Source organism: Maylandia zebra, linkage group LG10 (assembly GCF_041146795.1).
Source record: "Maylandia zebra isolate NMK-2024a linkage group LG10, Mzebra_GT3a, whole genome shotgun sequence".
Taxonomy (NCBI): domain Eukaryota; kingdom Metazoa; phylum Chordata; class Actinopteri; order Cichliformes; family Cichlidae; genus Maylandia; species Maylandia zebra.
The window spans coordinates 1,947,711-1,968,226 of record NC_135176.1 but is presented as its reverse complement, the minus strand read 5'-3'; the positions used below and the strand labels follow the sequence as shown (position 1 = coordinate 1,968,226).

At 43.7% G+C, this 20,516-nt stretch overlaps 1 protein-coding gene across 15 annotated transcripts in view; it reads right to left on the bottom strand.

Moving 5' to 3' along the window:
* Positions 1–20,516, bottom strand: part of auts2a (activator of transcription and developmental regulator AUTS2 a) — a 342,595-nt gene that overhangs the window by 209,462 nt on the left and 112,617 nt on the right. Inside the window, exon 1 of one of the 15 annotated variants that reach the window (XM_024804009.2) lies at positions 12,063–12,720. The exons of 13 other annotated variants lie outside the window; for them this stretch is intronic. In XM_024804009.2, the coding sequence (XP_024659777.2) occupies positions 12,063–12,110 (48 nt within the window). In that variant the 5' untranslated portion in view covers positions 12,111–12,720. Of the gene's footprint in view, positions 1–12,062; positions 12,721–20,516 lie in introns of those variants that run through there. One more of the 15 variants, XM_076888891.1, reaches the window with a different exon arrangement.

The following is a 20,516-nucleotide window of genomic DNA, read 5'->3' as shown; positions in this document are numbered from 1 at the left end:
AGTCATTAAAGAAGATTACTAGAAGAAGTAGATCAGAGCTCTGAGCATGTTTGGAAGCAGCAAAGCTAACTAAGAACACAAACCAGTAAATATATGTGCAGTGTTGGGGAGTAACAGAGTACATGTACCAGCGTTACGTATTTAAAATACAAAATGAGTAACTGTATTCCGTTACAGTTACCATTTAAAAAGGTGGTATTCAGAATACAGTTACTTTGCTGAAGTAAAGGGATTACACGGCGGTCTTTTCCTGTTTCATATGTTAGGCTACGCCCTCTCTATGTTTGGTTTCCACGCAGGTGGAAACCCAAACAAAACACGCAATAAGAGGCTCTGATGCTTGCGTCTCAATCTCACGGCCCATTTTTAAAAATTATTATTCAAAAATTTATTTAACCTGAAGGCAACAGGCAGAGTGTTACAGGCATCGCCCTAAAGCATGCAGCCTGATGGGCAGTGTAGTCCGTGCTGCAGGGAGAATGGACTGCCATACCCGTGATGTGTCTGTGAGCGAGGAGGGAGAGAAAGGAAAAGTAGGAGCTGGAAGCATGTAAATATAATAATAACCACTGCAGCCAAACAGAGAGCCTGACCAGTCCAGCTGTAAGTAAGCTGTTAAGACTCGACTGTACGCTGTGTTCGTGTTTTCCTCTGAAACAATAAGTCCCGTTGGAGCAGCCTTTCAAATCCTCTCTCTGTCTCTCGCTAGCAAAGTCGACCCAGACAACAAAGTAAAGCTAGTTTTCAGCTACGAGCCCGACATGAACCCGACGTATCAGCCAGAGGTCCCTTTACTACGGTTCGGAGCCGCGGACCTGTTTTATATACGCGAGGAATAGTTTTCTATACGAGATCGCTGCAAAAAGTGCAGCCTTACCTAATGTCCACCTACTGTTACTCATTTATATTAAGATTTAAACATCTAGTTGGTGTTGGTGTGGAGAGTAACCTTCAGTAACAGTAATAAATCACACAGCAATAGGACATTCATGTAGCTGTAAAAAGCTTAATAATATATTAAGTGATCCAAAGTGTTCAGAATACGTTACAAAATACATTTTGGGGCATGTAATCTGTAATCTGTAATCTGTAGTGGGATACATTTTAAAAGTAACCTTCCCAACACTGAGTATGTATGAGTAAATTATGACCCATGAAAAAAACCTCCCACAATATAGGACTTTTCTAACCTTTAGCAATAGACGTGATTCCGACTGACTCGCACCCTGCACTTCATATTTCCTCCTGAAAGAAGTCGACTGCATGTGGTTTCAATTTTGTCCGTCACCTCATCTTTGCTCTGGCTCTTAACAGCGACCTTCAAGGCACGGACGGCTGTACCTCACGTCACGGTGAGCGAGTACAGAGCTGGCATTTGCACCTACTGTAACACAGCCTTCACCAACTGCCACTTTTATGTCAAATTTGATTTCAAACTCTGTATACTGAAGAGAAGCAGAAAGAGGCAGATGGCTGGGGAAATTGAAAGCTCTGCCTCGTCTATTCTTTGTTCCACAGAGTATGAGCTGGCCAGGCTGGCAGCTTGTCAATCTAACCCACCGAAGGGACAAGATGTGGAGATGACAGCTCTTTCTCTCTCCATTAGTGTCCCATTTACAGCCCTCTCTTTCCCGCTGTCATTGCATCACTTACGGGAAACCCACAAGCTGACCTTTCGCCGACACCTTGTTTCCCTGTCTGTCGAGCTCAGAAAGCAAAAGGAGAAAGAAACGGTCATCCTCTAGCCGCTAACATCTCCCTGCCTTCTGTGCTGAGTTCAAGTGACAGTAATCAGTGTTTATTAGCTCACTTTGCCCTTGCCACATCCAAGTGCAACAGCCACATATTAAAGTGATTAGACAATTAGGCCCATTACTGTATTACACTGGCTTATGTCACACATCACACTGGACACGGGAGAAGACAAAAACACTCTGGCTTTCCTTCCATTACAGACATTTCTGCAGCTCTAAGCTGGCAGAAAATTCACTTAATGATTGCAGCTTGTGTGCAGCACTGCTCTATTTAGAAACCAGACTGCATTTGCTGTTCAAATTAACAGTGCAAGGGGATAAAGGCACAAAGGGGAATAGACTGCACTAAGTAGGAAGAGAAGAAGACCTGATGTAACGAGGCTTACGCTAATTAACACGAGGTCTCGCGCTCGTTTCCTAAAAAATTTACTTAACGCGACTCGCATTGCTTCATTTATCTAAGCAAATGAGCGGAGAGATGTGTATCTACTTAAGCTACAGCAGGTCAATTACTAAAGCTAAATAATTCACAGAATGTAATATTTAGGTCTAACAAAAAAAATCCTATTCTGAATAGGAAAAACTTCTACACTGAGTAAATGCTATCATAATTAGTATAATTAAAGCACATCATGTATTAATTACCGCAGGATAATTTCAGCAGAAATAGTTAAGAGTTTGCCTACATGTGAGAGATGAGACAGAAATGCAAATTAACAAATTAAGCAGCAAAGCAGCAGACTGAATATGTTCAGTAATGCAAGAGAGAAGAGAAGAGAAGAGAAGAGAAGAGAAGAGGAGGAGAGGAAGAGGAGGAGGAGAGGAGGCATCTGGAGGCTGCTAGACATCACAGCACTCTGATGGTCAACCTCTTCTCTTGCAGGAGGGGTAAAAAGGGAGGGAAATCTGTTTCCTGTCATCTTCCATCTTGTCAGTCTTTGTTCAGACATCTTGCATCTCCTCCACCAGCTGTTTGCTGCCTGTGCTGACAGATGGCTGCTTCTCTTTGAAATGCACTCTCCTCTGGCCTGCTCTCCCTTACATCCCCCCACCTCACTTGGTTAAAGTTTTAGGGAAAAACTAGAATGACTCCCTTGCGGTTGCATGCTTCAGTCCGTTGCAGCTTGTGAAACCCCTTTTTGGAAGGTTTCTTCTACTGTATTTGTGTGCATGTGTTCACATACTTGGTCTACAAAAAGTAGCCACAAACGTAAATAATGCTTCAAATAGGATTCTTAAGCGTGGATGCTTCGCATGCATAGCACAGACTTAAGGCAGGCGGTGACGTCACAAAGTGTCCAACAAAATTTGAAACTTTCTGTTTTTCAGTTTCTGCGTAGAAAAATGGTTAAAAGTATTTTTGTATCCTATTAGACATTTGTGTGAATTATTCCCATCACTGGTTCTTAAGGTTTCTGAAGTAATGCACAAAGGTTGCTTTGTGTGACTGCACAGGCATTGATATGGATGGATGGACGGACAGACGGTGTAAATACATGATTCAAACCACAGCCAGCTCTGGGTTGGAGGGATAAAAATAAGTGAGGTGAATGCACAACAGGAGCGTCCATCTCACAGAAAAACTGTCAGCCACTCGCAGAACACTATGATGTATACAGCAATAAACACACTTTTTCCCACTGTCCAGACAAAAATAAACATCTAGACAACATGCATTGTGGAAACCCATCCGTGCGTGTCTGTGTTCCACAGCGACGGCCAAATTAGTCAGATCTTAAAGAAAGCCTCACTCAAAACGAGGCTGAGGTCAATAAAAAAGCACAACACTGCTCTGTGGCTTATGCCAACATATTGTGGCACTGCCAGACAGTCACACAGGTTTACATTCATACCTGTGTAATGAACTGCTGGAGTTTTACTTTCCAGCAGGCTGTAGCATGTGATCTATCCTAATCTGTGACATTCCTGTAGGTCGCATCGTCTATGTGAACCAACTCGACCCGACATGGGAGCGCACAAAAGAGACAACAGAGGGGTCTTTGAGCCAGAGTACCAGGGGCTACCCATGGAGCTCAGGCAGCGCAACTATGGGAACCATCTCTGTACCCAGTCATCCAGCAGGCTGAAACCTGAGCTGCTCAGGAACGAGCAGCAGACGGCAGGCAGGACCAGCATTCCTGTGGGAATGTGACTGGGGCTAATGAGCTCAGGTAGAACTGAGAGGGAGAAAACAGGAAAAACAAACTATATGGGCGTATAACTTAAAGAATCATTTTCAGATCGATTCAGAGCTACAAAGGTTTGCTTAGCAAACATCGCTCTCAGTAAAGGAAAACATGGTAACTGATAAACAGCTGTTTGCAGATGAATGTGCCAATCCATTTTTGCCACATAACTCCCAGTAAAGTGGCAAATTGGGATGCTTGTGATCAGTAACAATCGTCCCATTATACCATCTGCATAAAACATATACCATATTTTCTGTACTATAAGTCGCACTTAAAATCCTTTAATTCTCTCATAAATCGACAGTGCGCCTTATGTGTGAATTCTGGTCGTGCTTACTGACCTCGAACCGATTTTAGGTGCTACACGGCGCTCAAAGATCTGACAAAAATGTTTTAGCACGACTTTGCTAAGCTACGAAGCCGCACCGCTTGATGGATTGTTGGAGCATTACGGCTGTAGTCAGGAGCCTCGCAGATCTGGGTCCTAATCTCCGTCCGCTAAACAATTAAGTTTAACATCCAGGCATCCATGAAAACAGGATTTATTACATTTAACAGAGTTAAAAGTTAGCAGGAAGTTAGCTCGCTAGCTTCCACCTAAACATGATATAGCATGTTCTGACTGAGAGATTTCTGAAAGAATTCAAACGTACAGCTCTGCTATCACTTCCAACATAAATGAAGACAGGAAACTAAACAGCAGTGACGTTTGTAGGGTTACTGCAGTTGGGCTAGCTGGTATATAATGATGTGCTACGTGATCGCTAGCGACACAGCTATGTTAGCATAAACACAGTGAAGCTGGAGGATGAATGCTAACCTTTTTCCACTTGATAAAAGTTAACGTGAAGGTTCCTCATGGTTAGAGACAAATGCAATCGCATGGCAGGATGCTGTAAACGGACCAATCTTCAGTCAGGAGAACAACTGAGATAATCCATCCACAATACCAGGTTAGTCATTAATATACTGCAACAACATGGGAATTTCGCTTAATGCGCCTTATAATCTGGTGCACCTTATGGTCTGAAAAATGCGGTACACAAAGGTTCTTCACAAAGTTTTAGTCTTACCTGTCACATTGACAGCACACATTTCATCACATAAAGAAAAGCAGTTATTCCACCTGCGTAACTACTGTGAATCCCTGGTGGCCCTCTTCAAAGAGGCTACACTTGTTCCATTGGCAGATTTTTTCACTTATTTCAAGCAGAAATATCTTGTATTAACTGAAAAAATCTGCCAATGAAACAAGCAAAAGTTCTCCAGTTTCAAGATGCACTGTCTAAAAACAAGTTCCTATATGTTACTGAAGCGTTACAGCTGCAGCTGAATCTGCCTCATTTTAAGTGCAATTAGATATTTTGACTAGAAATAAGACAAATATACTTGGTACGACTTTGAGTTTTTGCAGTGTACCCCCCACCCCGTTATTTGTCATGTGTTGCTATGGTGTGTGAACATTCATATGTTTGAAGTAGGGCTGCCACGATTAGTCGACTAGTCACGATTACGTCGACTATCAAAATCGTCGACGACTGATTTAATAGTCGACGCGTCGTTTGAAGCTTTGTAAGATCCCAAAAGACGCAGGAATAAGTAGCAGGATTTAAGAGTGTAATAACGGACTGAAACAGAAGATGGCAGCACTGCATGTACAACGATGCCAGCTGCCGTTAAACCCCGAAGAAGAAGTAGCTCTGTCCCAGAATTCATAGCGCAGCCCAGCTCAGTTTCCAACAATGGCGGCAGCTAGTTAGTTTTACTATTACTCTTGTTATTCTTTATGGGTCACAAAATAAACATTTAACATATTTTCAGGCGAGAATGTAGCTGTGTAAACCTCAAATATCTGCTCAGTTTATCAGGACACCGCATATTTTCAAAAGCGCTCCGACGTTTTCGGAGACGTCTGTTACCCACTAGCTCGATAGCTAGCCGGGGGCTAGGCTAACTAGAGCCGTGAGAACACCGGACTCCCGGCAAATCGTTTTCAAACCCACCGCCGTCTTTCGCTACTCAGGTTAAACAGGATATAGTTTTTACACAGCTGAATAAACGTCAAGCAGACAGCTGATTATCAGAAGTGTGAGATGCTCCAGAATTTACTCCGGTGTCCTGTTATATTTTAGATAGCAAGGAGTTTATTAAACTTCACTGAAACAATCTGCAAATTTCATTCAAATTTAATAAACTATCATCTTGTCTTTATTTTTAGTTAGCACAGACCTTAAACACTTCAAGCTGTAAGCTAATGATAGTTATATAAGAGCAGATGCTGCTGGTGCAATAAGCTGTACGTTTTATGTCCAATGGATGATGATCTGATTAGTCGACTAATCGCAAAAATAATCGGTGACTAGTCGACTATCAAAATAATCGTTTGTGGCAGCCCTAGTTTGAAGACCCTTCTAATAAGTACAGTACACAAATGCATACCAAAGTCTGCACCAGCCACAGCATGCAGATATGCGTAATGTAGAAGAACCTGCTTTTTTTGTTTTTCACCCTTCAGGTTATGTGTAAGAGATGGAGATAAAAGGCGACAAGCAAAAGCATACAGCCCGTGTGGGTAAAAGTTGTCTTTCCACTTGGCTAGGCATCCAGTCATTCGCTCCATCCATCTGTCAGCTATGTCCCTAGTGGCTACACTGAGGGCTCACGCTCTCTCTCCGGCCTGCAATTGTTCAGTGATCCAGACACTGGTCAGCCGCTCCCCGTCTCCATTCTGTTTTCCGCTGAGGAGGCTAGAGACCAGAGACACAGAGGCAGGCCCTGCCTTGTTACAGCCCACTCACCATGTTTACATCCAGCAAATTAACACAAACATGGCAGGGAGATATGAGATCCTGCCCGAGGCCTGAACCCAGCAGCGACTGCCATCGACACACAAAGGCAAACTGCTCCCGTGGCTTCACCATTCACTGGCAGCTCCGCGGCCCGGTCTTTCAGACACGTGGCCGAGACTTTGACTATGTGTCACTGAATGCCTCCAAACATTAAAACCATCGTTTTTCAAACAGTCACAGTTTTTTCAGCTCTGGCTTTTCATGACAGAAGGTAGGCAGAACAGTCATCTTCATGACCCCATCTTCTTCTGCCACACATTTCAGTCGTAGTTTAGGGTTTTTCGCTCATAGCAATGCAGGCCCTGCAAAAATCACTTAGCTCTTTGCGAACAAACAGATCTAATAGAGTGAAAATCTGACTAGTCGAGCTACTTTACTCCCTCTAAGCTTCTGTTGTCTCCTCTGTGGCGGAGGCTTTTTGTTTGACAGATGTTTACAGGGGCTGGGCGTTGTTTCCTTGCTGTGTGCTGCCTGGGAAAACATCTGGAGTTTGCAGGGATTTACCAGTAATCCCTTTGGCAAGCTCTGGAGTGCTTTCTTAGAATTTCAATATGTCTGTAAACGTAAGAAAGGATTTCACGGCGAAAAAAGAAAAAAGAAGGTCCCGCTTTGCAGCAAGTGCTGCCGAGGTCGAAAGTTCTGTAAGCTTCTTAGTGCTCCAGCTTTTAAGCATAAATAAATTAAACCGGCTTGACTAAAACGCCTCCAATAAACTCTCATTAAAGTCCTATAAGCGTGGATGGATAGACAGAGGGATACAACTTTGATGGTGTTCAGCTCATTCATTATTTGATGAAAAGGAAACAGCTTTGGCTACGCTGGAGAAATCCTCAAAAACGGTAAATAAGATGTAAACTAAAAACCTGGGAGCAAAGGAGCAAACGTCTCCCAGAAGTCTTCAGGACAAGGATTATGTGCCCCAATCACCAGGGTTCACGCGGATATATAGCATTTGTCTTCATCCTTCTCTCAGAGTTTGTTTGAAATGCACGAAACCACCCAAGAGGGACTTCCACACCATTTATCTCTCATATCTCATAACACACTGTGGCATCACCAGAGCCTGCAATTAGCCGTCCTTAATGTTAACCCACACCCACTCTGTCGTTTTCACATTCATTATAGTCATTATAGTCACCCCCAGCATTCACAACCCAAGCCTAGCATACAGGCTCAGTAAATACAGAGTCAACAGTCCCACAGCCCCTCACTCTACAGGGGGAACAGAGCAGTCTGCTCGGGGCTCACACTCTAATGTTGAAGTAAATCTCCGTCACCATTTATCCTATACAAGAGTCTTCATCATATTTGAAGTCTTCCCATGTGACTTGTATAAAGTTAAAATCTTCAGCGTATTATTTCTGTTGTCTTTAAATACTTTAAATAAGTCTGACAGGCTGCAGATACACAGAAACTGACTGAGGTTTAGCAGCTCCGCACCACGTTACGGAGCAACAAAGGCTCAGCTTGTATTTACCAAAAGAGCCTGCATATAAATAAGCAAATGCGACGAAAGCCACAATTTGTTTCAAGGTTTGAATGTAATAACAGGATCCCTGAGTGTGTCATTTTGCAGAAAACATTGTGTGAACGGCAAAATTGGATACGAGATATACTTCATAGATAAATATTGTGATGTGTGCCGGACATTATTTGTATAAAAACCCAAGAAACTATTGGGCACGTCACCATACTGTACTTCTGCAGTATGAATAAAAGCCTCTTACAGTAAATGGTTAACAGGTGCCAGCCGCAGAAGCAGCCAACCATCTGCCAAATGTATACTCAGGAGCAGATACTTTCCAAAGCACTGAGAAATTGATGTTAGTAACTTATCTCTTTGTGATCAGTGTTGAAAAGTAAATATATTTGTTCAAGTATTCATTTCTCAGCTGGCAGTCTTTACATTCAAGCTTGTTCCAAAGAACATCACACAATGCTAATTCTGCTTTTCGGTGCCAGTTATATTGTCAAACACAAACGGATGTATCGCAAATTTAAATGTGGAGTTGGGGGTGCTGGTTGAAGATGAGTAAAAAATGTATTTGTCAAAAGTGTGTGGGGAAGAAGGTCGGGAAAACGAAGACGGTAACGCAGCCATCCGTGAGAAAAATGTACTGCATTTTTCAGACTATAAGGCGCACTTAAACTCCTTTAATTTTCTCAAAAATCATCAGTGCGCCTTATGTATGAATTCTGATTGTGCTTATTGACCTCGAACTGATTTCATGTCGTACACAGCGCTCAGCAATCTGTCAAAAATGTTTTAGTACGACTTTGCTAAGCTACGAAGCCGCACCGCTTGATGGATTGTTGGAGCGTTACGGCTACCGTAGTCAGGAGCCTCGCAGAGGAATCTGGGTCCTAAACTCCGTCCTCTCAGGTCCCAAAGTCAAACGAACACTGAGAGTTAAAAACTGTCTAAATTCTTTCATCTTTAATAAAATGATATATGAATGATGTAACAATTAAGTTTAACATCCAGGCATCCATGAAAACAGGATTTATTACATTTAACAGAGTTAGAAGTTAGCAGGAAGTTAGCTCGCTAGCTTCCACCTAAACATGATATAGCATGTTCTGACTGAGAGGTTTCTGAAAGAATTCTAGCGTACAGCTCTGCTATCACTTCCAACATAAATGAAGACAGGAAACTAAACAGCAGTGACGTTTGTAGGGTTACTGCAGTTGGGCTAGCTGGTATATAATGATGTGCTACGTGATCGCTAGCGACACAGCTATGTTAGCATAATATAAACACAGTGAAGCTGGAGGATGAACGCTAACTTTTTTTTCCACTCGAAGTTAACGTGAAGGTTCCCGATGGTTAGAGACAAATGCAATCGCATGGCAGGATGCTGTAAACGCACCAAACTTCAGTCAGGAGAACAACTGAGATAATCCATCCACAATACGAGGTTAGTCATTAATATACTGCAACAACATGGGAATAGAGCCGCTGCAGAGGATTCAGCATTAATGAATCAATGGTACAGAAGTGGAGGAAGCAAGAAGAATGAGTTGAGGAAAGTTCGACTTATCTGACTATTTTGTTTCGCTTAATGCGCCTTTTAATCCGGTGCGCCTTATGTATGAAAAATATGGCACATTTTGATAGTTCTGTACTATAATTTAAGTGTCTCTGGGTGCAGCCATCCAGCTATGGGAGAGGCTGTAGTTAACACACTAATCACAGGGTGTGTGTGTAATTGAATTAGTCCAGTGGGAGTAAGGTCACTGTTTGCCCTCTGTAGGTCTGCAGCCCCACAGTCGGCCCACTGGGGGTCCTGGCAAAGACAGACAGAGCACAATTTCAGTGTTGTGCTCTCTTTCCACTCTGAGGAATGCAACTGACCTCCCACCTCTCACCAGTCGTTACCTACACCTATCTCACTTAAGGCATGAGCCCACACACGGGGGCAGCAATTACCCTTCCCCCAGACTTTGAGGACCCGCACGTTCTTGATCTAGAAGCTACAGCACTCTGTGCCCTTCTCACTCTTTTTCTTCAGAGAACAAAAGAGGTGGGTGGTGGGGGACAGGCACTCAGTCAAACATGGCAGCGCTTGTTTAAGGTCAGCTCCCATTCACATGCTGCTGAAAGCACGCCTGTCAATCACACATAACCACACAGAGGCTGCTGCTTCTGAAGCAAGACAGCTGGGAGCAGGAAAAGCAGGCGACTGCATAAGCCTTGCCTCCGCCAACGCACATTCAGCTTACCCTCGTAAGCACTGACACACACATCCTGTTGTGCACACTTTCTTTTAGCTACAGACAAGAAGGAAAATAGTGGAATCCAGGAAGGATGATACTGAAAACACACTACAGGAGGAGGACACTACACTTTTACACTCTGCCACTGGCTGTTTGCATGGTTGCCTTAACCAGCATCCACTGTTACACTGACACTGTTAACCTGACACTCCCCAGCTGTTCCACTTATCTCTAATGTCACTTTGCAGGTTTTATATAACACAATAAAACACATTGGAGGCGCATTAGAGCGTTTTCCAAACTTGTGCATCTCGTTTTTAGAAGCAGACGCTTTGAAATATTAGATCTCTGCATCATAGTGAAGCAGTCTCCTCTTTTTCATTAAGTTTGTTTAAACACACACCATGAAATATTAGACAGGCTGCAAAAACAGATTTCGGTTAGAAAAGATCAAACCAGAGCAGCCATCTTCCTACTTCCACAGCCCGAGACTGCTCAAGTACAAAATGGCAGACCAGATGGAAACGGAGCACCTCGGGCACCAACAGATGCTCCCACGAGGCCACTTGGCACACACTCACTTATCCGCTATAATAGCCCTGATTATAGCAAAGACAGTGTAACACATGCACTGTTATTTCATATATTTAATGTGCCGAATGCTTTAGCCTACCAAGAGTAAACCAAAGTAAACTGAGCCATGCGTGACCGTTTTTCTGTAACCGGATAGCTCGGATGATCCTACAGGGCAGACACCTGATGCTAGGTGGAGAACACGATCGGCATAAGGGGTCAATACAAAAAACCGTTGGTCACGAGACAAAAAGAGACGAGGCAGGAACTTAGCAGGAGGACAGCTGACTGGCTAGATGGTCGCTGGTGGCTGTCGTCTGGCTGATAGATGGCCTCGCTGCCTAAATGACTGGTTAACTGACTGAAGGCAGTTGTAACTGTAGCTATTCATTAGTAGAGCAGCGAGCAGTTAGCGAAAGTGCCCAAAGCTTGGCTTTCACAGCCTAATGTCAGGCTCACACAGAACAGTCTATCAGACTCATCACATTACACAGGCTACAGGACCAGACGATGACATCACTAAAGGTGCGCTACCTCACAAGAAAAGGTCTGCCCTCATGGAAACATAACAGCCATCGAGCAGGCGTTACATTAAATCACAAGTATGGATCTGCTTCACGTTACATTTACACAAATTATTCAGAGCAAGGACTTTGAACATAATGTGAAAGCAGAGAGCGAAGAATGAGGCAGATATATGAAATACCTAAATAAATCTGTTTGCTCGGCTTGTTTTTAGAGCTCGGAGCACAAATGGAGACTTTTAGAAAACTGAACTCATCCTTTTATTGTGGCAAACACTCGAACAACAAGTAGAAAGTGTTCTCACTTAAGTGCAGTGCTCCCATAAAAACGCAATATTATCATGCAGATGGCATTAGAAACTGTGTGTTTGCACAGTTACACTGAGAACTCACGTATTTAACCTCCACTTTAACACAGGCCTGCAGCCCCGAGGTAAAACCTGCATGTGGACGTACCTTCTCATTGTACTTGAACTTGACATAGAACCAGCTGGACTTGATCATCGTTGTCTCTTCTGCTCCTGACTGATTCAGTGCGTGAGGAATGACTGATGATCAGCGTGCAGCCTAATGACACGGACGTTTCTGCTCCTTTATCCCGTTGGTCTTTGTGCTGCTCCTTTCTCTCACTTCAAGCCCCAGAGCCAGCTCCCGTTTGCTTCATTCCTTCGTCTTCCTGCCGCGGCGTGCCGTGTGTCTCATGTCGGGTTTGGAAGGCTGACAGAGGAGCTCCTCAGATGGGCTTCAGCTGTGTTCAGTGGTGGCAGATGCCAGCAGAGGCGCAGCAGAGAGATGTTTTACTTCTAAGTGGGCTAACTCTACACGCTGCAGCACCAACCTCCCGCACTTCCCTCTCCCTCTTTCCTTTCTTTCTTCCTGCCTATCATATGTGCTCACTTTCTCTGCCTCACTTACTCTTTTTATGTTTCCCCTTTCTCGAGCCCTGTGCTCACTCAAATCACCTTCTCCGTGCTTCCCATTGCTCTTTTTTATGCACCGGTAAACTCTTTCATTCCGACCTCATTTAACCCCCTTCTGTATCTATTTCAATCTTACGTTTCTCTGCCCTCTGTAAACCAACACTGTCTGCTTTATTATTTCTACAGAAATCAGCCCGATGCTAGTCTGACTCCAAAGGTTCAGAGCTCCCCTGGGCCAAATGCACTCTGACAGCTGAACAAATGCACCCCCTAAATGCTACGTCAAATGTATTTATGCTGAGATCAGATTGGGCAAAACTCCCTCTGCATGAGCGCTTCAAATATTTACAAGGATTGTAGCAAAGATTGCCGTTAGCGGCTTATCTAGTATTCCTGTTTCACCAAATTCCAACTACTGGGACATTCCATGTATTCCGGTACTGATTTGATTTCCATGAATTCTTCTTCTGTGCTTCCTGATTCAACTTTACATGATATAAAATATCTCTCTAAGGTGGTTAGCATTGCTGTCTTGCAGCAAACAGGGTTGCGAGTTTGAATCCACCATCTGGCTGTGTGTCGTTTGCATGTTCTCCCTGTGTTTGTGTGGGTTCTCTCCGGGTACTCGTGCAGTTAGCGGGGTTAGGGGTTTAACTGGTGATCCTAAAGTGCCCGAGAGTGTGAATGGTTGTCTGTCTCTTTCTGTGCCCTGCCTGCATCGTACAGCCTGGACAGGTCGCCAGTCTGTCACAGAGAGACAACCTGTCCTGGTTGTGGTTGGATCTCTCGTCCATCCATTCATATATTTAATTTTGAAATTAAACCAGCAGTTAATACTGCATCATGCAGACACAAAGCAAACTCAGCTTTCACTTGAAGTTATGTAGTTCAGTTTTAGCCTCAACTTGAGACTGGGAACGGGCCACCCAGTCAATGTTTACATTCTGCCACTCCCGCTGGCGCACAGGGCCCATATCCCATCCACACAGTGCTGCTGCTGTGTATATAATCATGTCACTTTTGACGATGGTTTGAAACTACAATGGGCTCCTGTATCCCACAGGGTTTATCCAAATTTGGCAGCTCCCGAGGTAAACTGAGGCAACCCCTGTCATGGGACAGCAGTGGGTTATAAACAAAAGTAATCAGACGCAGGAGTACCACTGCGTCAGCATCCATGGAAACATAATCTCCCTTTGTTCAAGGTTTGTGCCAGCATGGGGGGGGGCAGCATCTAATGCCATCGTGGGACATCACGGAGGACGGACCGACTCTTTCACACGTCATGCTTACAACAGTGAAGCAGGAACAGATTGGTAAAAGATCGATATAGTCAATACAGCGGTTCTACTCTGTGCTTACTACACAAAGGGGCGTAAAGAAGGGTCCATGCTGATCGTAGATACAGAACACAGAGCCGTATTTCCCTGCATCTGTCTGTGGATAGGTTATTGAGCACTAAGACGAGGACTGCTCGCTGAAAATGAGACATTTGCATATCTTTAAACAGCTGACATTTAGGAGACAGCATCTCTGCATGTGTGCAGGCACAGTTGGCCTGCAAACAAACAAAGCAGGTAATGTCACTGATTTTTCCTGCATGACAAATTTGATACACGACTACAGAAGAGAAACCATCATTTAACATGAACCTATCAAATTAACTAACAGCTAATTTGTCCTTTTTTTATTAGCCACTGAGGATGTCTGCACTATTAAGCAATGAAAGTGGGACACTACGACTACAGTTTGTCCTGCAGTGATAGTCGTACAGTAACATTTATGTCTATTTTATATAAACTTGTATTTCAACACAGTGCTGTCACAGTTTTGCCATCATTTACTGATTTTTTAACCCCTTCCTCTGCATTTTTAGGTCAGCAGTGACGTACGGAGGGCTTGTCTTCAGCAGTCGGTCTAATCAGAAGAAAAACAAACAGCAGGTTTCCTTGACTCAGGGCTGCTGGGGCTGAGCGCGTGTGGGCTGCTGTATATCATTTGCTTCAGTCCTGTTCTTCCTCCTTACTCTTCTTTCTCTCTTGTCTTATCACTTTCCACTCTCCTCATGCCACCCATGGGGAGCCTGTAGTGCTGTAATGCTAAGTGACAGCCTGCCTGCCTGCTCACTTCCCACACACATGCCTACGCTTGGCCATGTCCCCCACGGCCATCGCTGCGCCCAGATAACAGAGTTTCAAAAGCTCGGAGGGATGAAATCCAAAAAAACAAAAAAGAGTTTAGGGTATCGTTTCAGCGACTGGTGTGCGTTTAGGCACAACACGGAGCTGAACAGAGCTGGAAAGGTGCAGTCAGTGGCTTGCTGATAATATTTTGAGGACTGTGCACAATTGCATTACAAGGTTATCTTGAGATCTCTTTGGATCTCAAATTACACAGTTATATAGCGTGCAAAGACATATCAAAACAATTAAGTTCAGGGGCAACAGAACAGGCCAACATGAGGTCAATGAGCATTGTTTCTGCATGGCTTTACCAGCATCAGGAGGGAGGAGGAGGCTGAAATGCGCCAGTTTTTCTACAAATATCTCAAATATCAATATGTCTAAAAAGGAGTCTCTTCTTTTTCAACACAAACTGGGAAGAAGCTTTAGCAGGCTGTAGAGGCTCTGGAGCTGCCCATCTGCACAGACTCGAGCGTGACGCTGTGTTTTTAGCGTGGACATCTTTGTCATAATCGCTTGTCAACGTCCGTCCTAGTGTACGACACACGAGAGCACGTACAGTGGACCTGACACTTTTTGTTTATGTGCTAGCTTGCTCTCTCCTCCGGCTGCAGCAGCCCAGATGTTCAACCCCGTGAGCTACAACGCTTCAGCTCTGCTCCGATTTTCCATTAAACCTGCTAGCATGAAAAAGAGTGAGCACGCCATCCTGCAAAACACTTCCTCCTTAGAGTTTGCTTTAATCTTTTAAACTCAGAAGCAGCTCTGTGCTACAACATAGTTCTCTTACATAATCAAATATAAGGTTAAAAAAATTAATGGAGACAAATGAGAGACACTTTTTTAATGAAACTCACCTGTGGGAACTGTTAGTGAAGGAGGGAAGGCTTTACAACAAACGACACCCCCACTCCTCTACAACACTGCTGCAATGGGCCGGCACGGCACAGTGCATGTTTCCTCGCTTCCTCTCCGCAGGCCATATTGGCCAGCAACACAAAGGCCATTTCCTGCTCTCCACACAGATATTACAGTTGAAGCTAAGTCTCTCTGATGGCCAGATAATACAGGTCTGAGTCCCGTCTAGGCCACAGCCAGGAAATCACGTTAGCCTGCCCCCCTCTGCCTTCTACTGCTGGGGATTATAGCACCAGGCTGCCTTGGCACAAATTACTTTTGCTGTAATGCAGTGAGGAAGCTTGTATTAAAGTCCATGAGGTGCAGCAATAACTTGTTTGTTCCTTTGGGAGAGCTGACCACTGACCACTAGTTTAGCTTTATTACTGTAAAAAAGTATGCAGTGAGACTTACAAGGAAATAATCCATGTAGGGGAAAAAGCTCTAAACCGGTCAATCAAACGAGCATTAATGTGATGAAGGAGGAATCTGTATTTAATGCTAATCTAGCTAACCAATTTTTGGGGCAGGAAATAACTTCAAACTGGTCAAAGCTAGCAACTGTTACATAATGCTCTGAGCTGAATGCTAAAACTAGCATGCTAACATGAGCTGAATGTTAAAACTAGCATGCTAACATGTTAATGGGCAACTACAGCATTTACTAATTATAAACAAAGCACAACTACGGCTTTTGGACACAGAAGTCCTTCTACTGATTTAGTTATACAAAAAATGCATCAAATACACAGACATGAAGATGCCTTTAAATACCTCGATGAATCCTCATAAACTGAGATTTTACTAAAAACTTTGTGTCAAAATGGATAGAATTGATTTTCTGGGATGGCATTAGATGGAAGGTGGAGTGATACACTCATGTAACAGTGAAGTATTTCTCTCAGAAGTCAATCCGGTCTTTAAGTCTGATGTTATTAGCAGTGTCTGGGTCCAAACTCCGCTTCAGGTCCCAAAGTCAAGCGATCACTGCGGCATCACTGAGAGTTAAAAACTGTCTAAATTCTTTCATCTTTAATAAAATCATCAGTGTTGCTGCTTTACCAGGTGTAACAATTAAGTTTAACATCCAGGCATCCATGAAAACAGAATTTATTAAATTTAACTGAGTTAGAAGTTAGCAGGAAGTTAGCTCGCTAGCTTCCACCTAAACATGATATAGCATGTTCTGACTGAGAGATTTCTGAAAAAATTCAAACGTACAGCTCTGCTATCACTTCCAACATAAATGAAGACAGAAAACTAAACAGCAGTGACGTTTGTAGGGTTACTGCAGTTGCACTAGCTGGTATATAATGATGTGCTATGTGATCGCTAGCTACACAGCTATGTTAGCATAAACACAGTGAAGCTGGAGGATGAACGCTAACAATTTTCCACTGGATAAAAGTTAACGTGAAGGTTCCTGATGGTTAGAGACAAATGCAATCGCATGGCAGGATGCTGTAAACGGACCAAACTTCAGTCAGGAGAACAACTGAGATAATCCATCCACAATACCAGGTTAGTCATTAATATACTGCTGCATGGGCTGGAGTTACACCGTAAGGCTTAAAAAACTGAGCTTTAAAATGAACAGCAGTAATAAAAACCGAGAGAGGCCGACAGTGATCACTGAATGTTTTTAGGGGCTTGTTGAGATTAAATAGAACAAGATACAAAGCATTAAAACATGTTAAACACACAACAGCCTTAGTTTGGGCCCAGAAGCAGGATTCATCACGTCATCACTTGAAGACCGGATTGACGGAAAATGACCTGACCTTGCCTTCAGACTGCAAAGATAAATTAAATCCCACACATGTAAATAAAGTTAATGCCAAATAAACCTCCACAAAAGTGTTTCTATTACACCGTGCTGAAAGAAGAAGATGGTTTGTCAAATTCATGTAAGAGTACCAACATGTCGTGTGCTGACTTTGCCAAAGGCCTGCAGAAATGATCGCAGGTTCAAACTGGCGTGCAAAAACACAGACATGCACACACACACACACACACACACACACACACACACACACACACACACACACACACACACACACACAGAGTCTGAGTACAGAGCCAAGGCTTCATTTGGAGTCATTTCCAAACAATTCAGCACGCGATTTGGTTGGGGGTCTGGTTGAAGTGGGGGGAAACAGACTCCAGAGAGCAACAAGGAACATAAAAAGGAGGGGAAATACTCCATGTTCCAATAACTTTCAGATGCATGAGCCAATGCCAGCTCCATGATGTTTCAGTTCACCTCCTCCCTTCCTCAGCTCCTTTGCACGCATTCACCCTCTCCTAGGGAAGCAGCCTACAGACCCAGCTGTCCCAGCACTGGTCAGCGAACAGATCAGATGAAAGCAGGAAACAGATAAACACAGACTAATTGCTCACAGACAGAGACTAGAAACAGGGTGAGTGGTGTGTGGGGGCACTGTAAGTTATATGTTCAGAAACAGGATGGCTGGAGGCTAGGTCAGAACTCGTGATGCTAAACAGGGTCTCAAAGTCTCTTACATAGAGTCTGCACCCACAACAGACTGAAAATCACACAGTGAGAAAAGAAGCAAAGAAACCTACTTAAATCCAGTGCAAGACCACAAGGTCTTTCATATTCTTCCCATGGTTTTGACATTAAAATACTAAATGTCAAAACCAAGACATCTACCAATAGGACCAGTACTTTTCCAGCTTCATGTCATGGGGGCAACAGTCCAGAGATGCCCAGTCTTTCTCACCACCCCTTCTAGCTGCTTGCAATCCGATGTCATTAGCAGTTTCCTGGTCGCAACTCCTCTTCAGTTCCCAAACTCAAGTAAGCTTGTTTCCATATAATGATATAGGATGTTCAGACTGAGGGATTTCTGGAAAATGCAAACGTACATCTCTGCTGTCATTTCGGACATAAATGAAGATGGAAAACTAAACAGCAGTGGCGTTTGCAGGGTTGCTGAAGTTGGACTAGCTGGTGTATAATGGTGCTACGTGGTGGCTACACAGCTATGGTTTGGATCGTATGAGGCCCTGATGGGCAGAGAGAAATGCAACTGCAGCAGGAAAAACGTGCTGAAAATGGGCCAAACGTCAGTCACAAGAACACCTGAGATGATCCATCCAGAGCATGAGCTTAGGCATTAATACACTGCTGCATGGTTTTGATAAATTCCTGATCCTCAGCTTCCATGTGCCCATTCAAATCTTTGTTAGCCTCAGAGTGATTCTTTTCTGAGCCGTTCAAATATTTGATGTCTGGCAAACTGAGCCGATGCAGTTACATCGTCAGGTTCAAAAGCTGAGCTTTAAAATGAACAGTGCTAATAAAAACCCTGAGAGGGCGACAATGATCGCTGACTATTTTAGGGGCTTGTTCAGATTAAACAGAAGACGCAAAGCATTAAAACTTTAAAAAGACAACAGGTTTAATGAACGCAGTGCAGTTTGGACGAGCTAGCTGAGAGGGATCTAAGTGGTGTAAAACAGGTCAGACGCCCAGACCTCATCAGCTGGTTCCTTTTGATGTGAAGGAGTAGCAGCTATACTCTGAGTCCGTCCCAAATGACCGAGTTCCTCACCCTATCTCCAAAGGAGAGCCCCACCACCCTTCAGAGGAAACTCATTTCTGCTGCTTACATGCTCATTCTTTCAGCCACTGCCCACTAGAGCTGGGCGATATATCGAGTTTTTAAAAAATATCGATATATTTTTATACGAGATATAAGATGTGACAATATCCTTTATATCAATATAGTCTATGTTACGTTATAATTATACTTGCGGAGCCGCAAGTTTGCCTCTCTTTCGTCCACTTTCGTCTTTACGCAACGTTACTCGGCCTCGCCTCTCCTTCACTGAACACAACTCCCCCTCCTCCCCCATCGCTTCACCTGCAGGAAGCGACAAGATGGACACGGCAAATCCGTTAACGAGTTACTGCGCATCGCCCCGTGCGTGGGGCTGGACGGCGTCAACGTGTTAGCTAGCTAACCACGCTAACGAGCTAACCACGCTAACGCCATGCAGCCCAGAGGTGCTGCACGGACTAAAATCCTTTCATTTTCTCAAAAGTTGACAGCGCGCCTTATGTATGAATTCTGGTTGTGTTTGATGGCCGCGAACCGATTTTATGTGGAACACGGCGCTCAGCAATCTGTCAAAAAATGTTTTAGTACGACTTTGGTAAGCTACGGAGCTGCACCGCTTGATGGATTGTCGGAGCATTACGGCTGAGCCTCGCGGAGTGATACGTACTGTGCTTCAACGTAATATTACCCTACTGTGTATAAGGACCATAAATGGCACCTGTTCAGAGACGTGGTTACGAAGCGGATTTCAAACTCCAGGCTGTCAGTCACAGAGTAGAAGTTGGGAACAGAGCAGCTGTGAAATCTGTCCTTGTTATAGTGCTCGTCTTTTAGTTTACATTTTGACTGCACAGTTGTGAGCTTTTTGTTATGCACAAAAACAACATTGTTTTATTTTATTTATGGAGCATTATTATTTAATAAATGCTCATAATTTATTTTTGAGTAAATTTTATGTACATCTGCTCTATGTTAATAAAAGTGCCTGTGTGACATCTGGGACACAGCTTTGACTAAGAACTCTCTTTTTGTTCTTACTTTATGGCTTTAAAAAAAAATATCGAGATATATATCTTATATGGCCATCCAGCTAAAAAATATCGAGATATGAATTTTGGGTCATATCGCCCAGCCCTACTGCCCACAGCTCATGGCCATCGGTGAGGGCAGGTGCATAGATCGACCAGTGAATAGGCAGCTTTGTTTTCGCATTCAGCTCGCTTTTAACCACAACAGATTAGTACAGCATCAGCATAGACACCATGCCGATGTATAAATCCACCATTTGCCCATTAATCATAAAAAGGACTCCAAGGTGGTGGA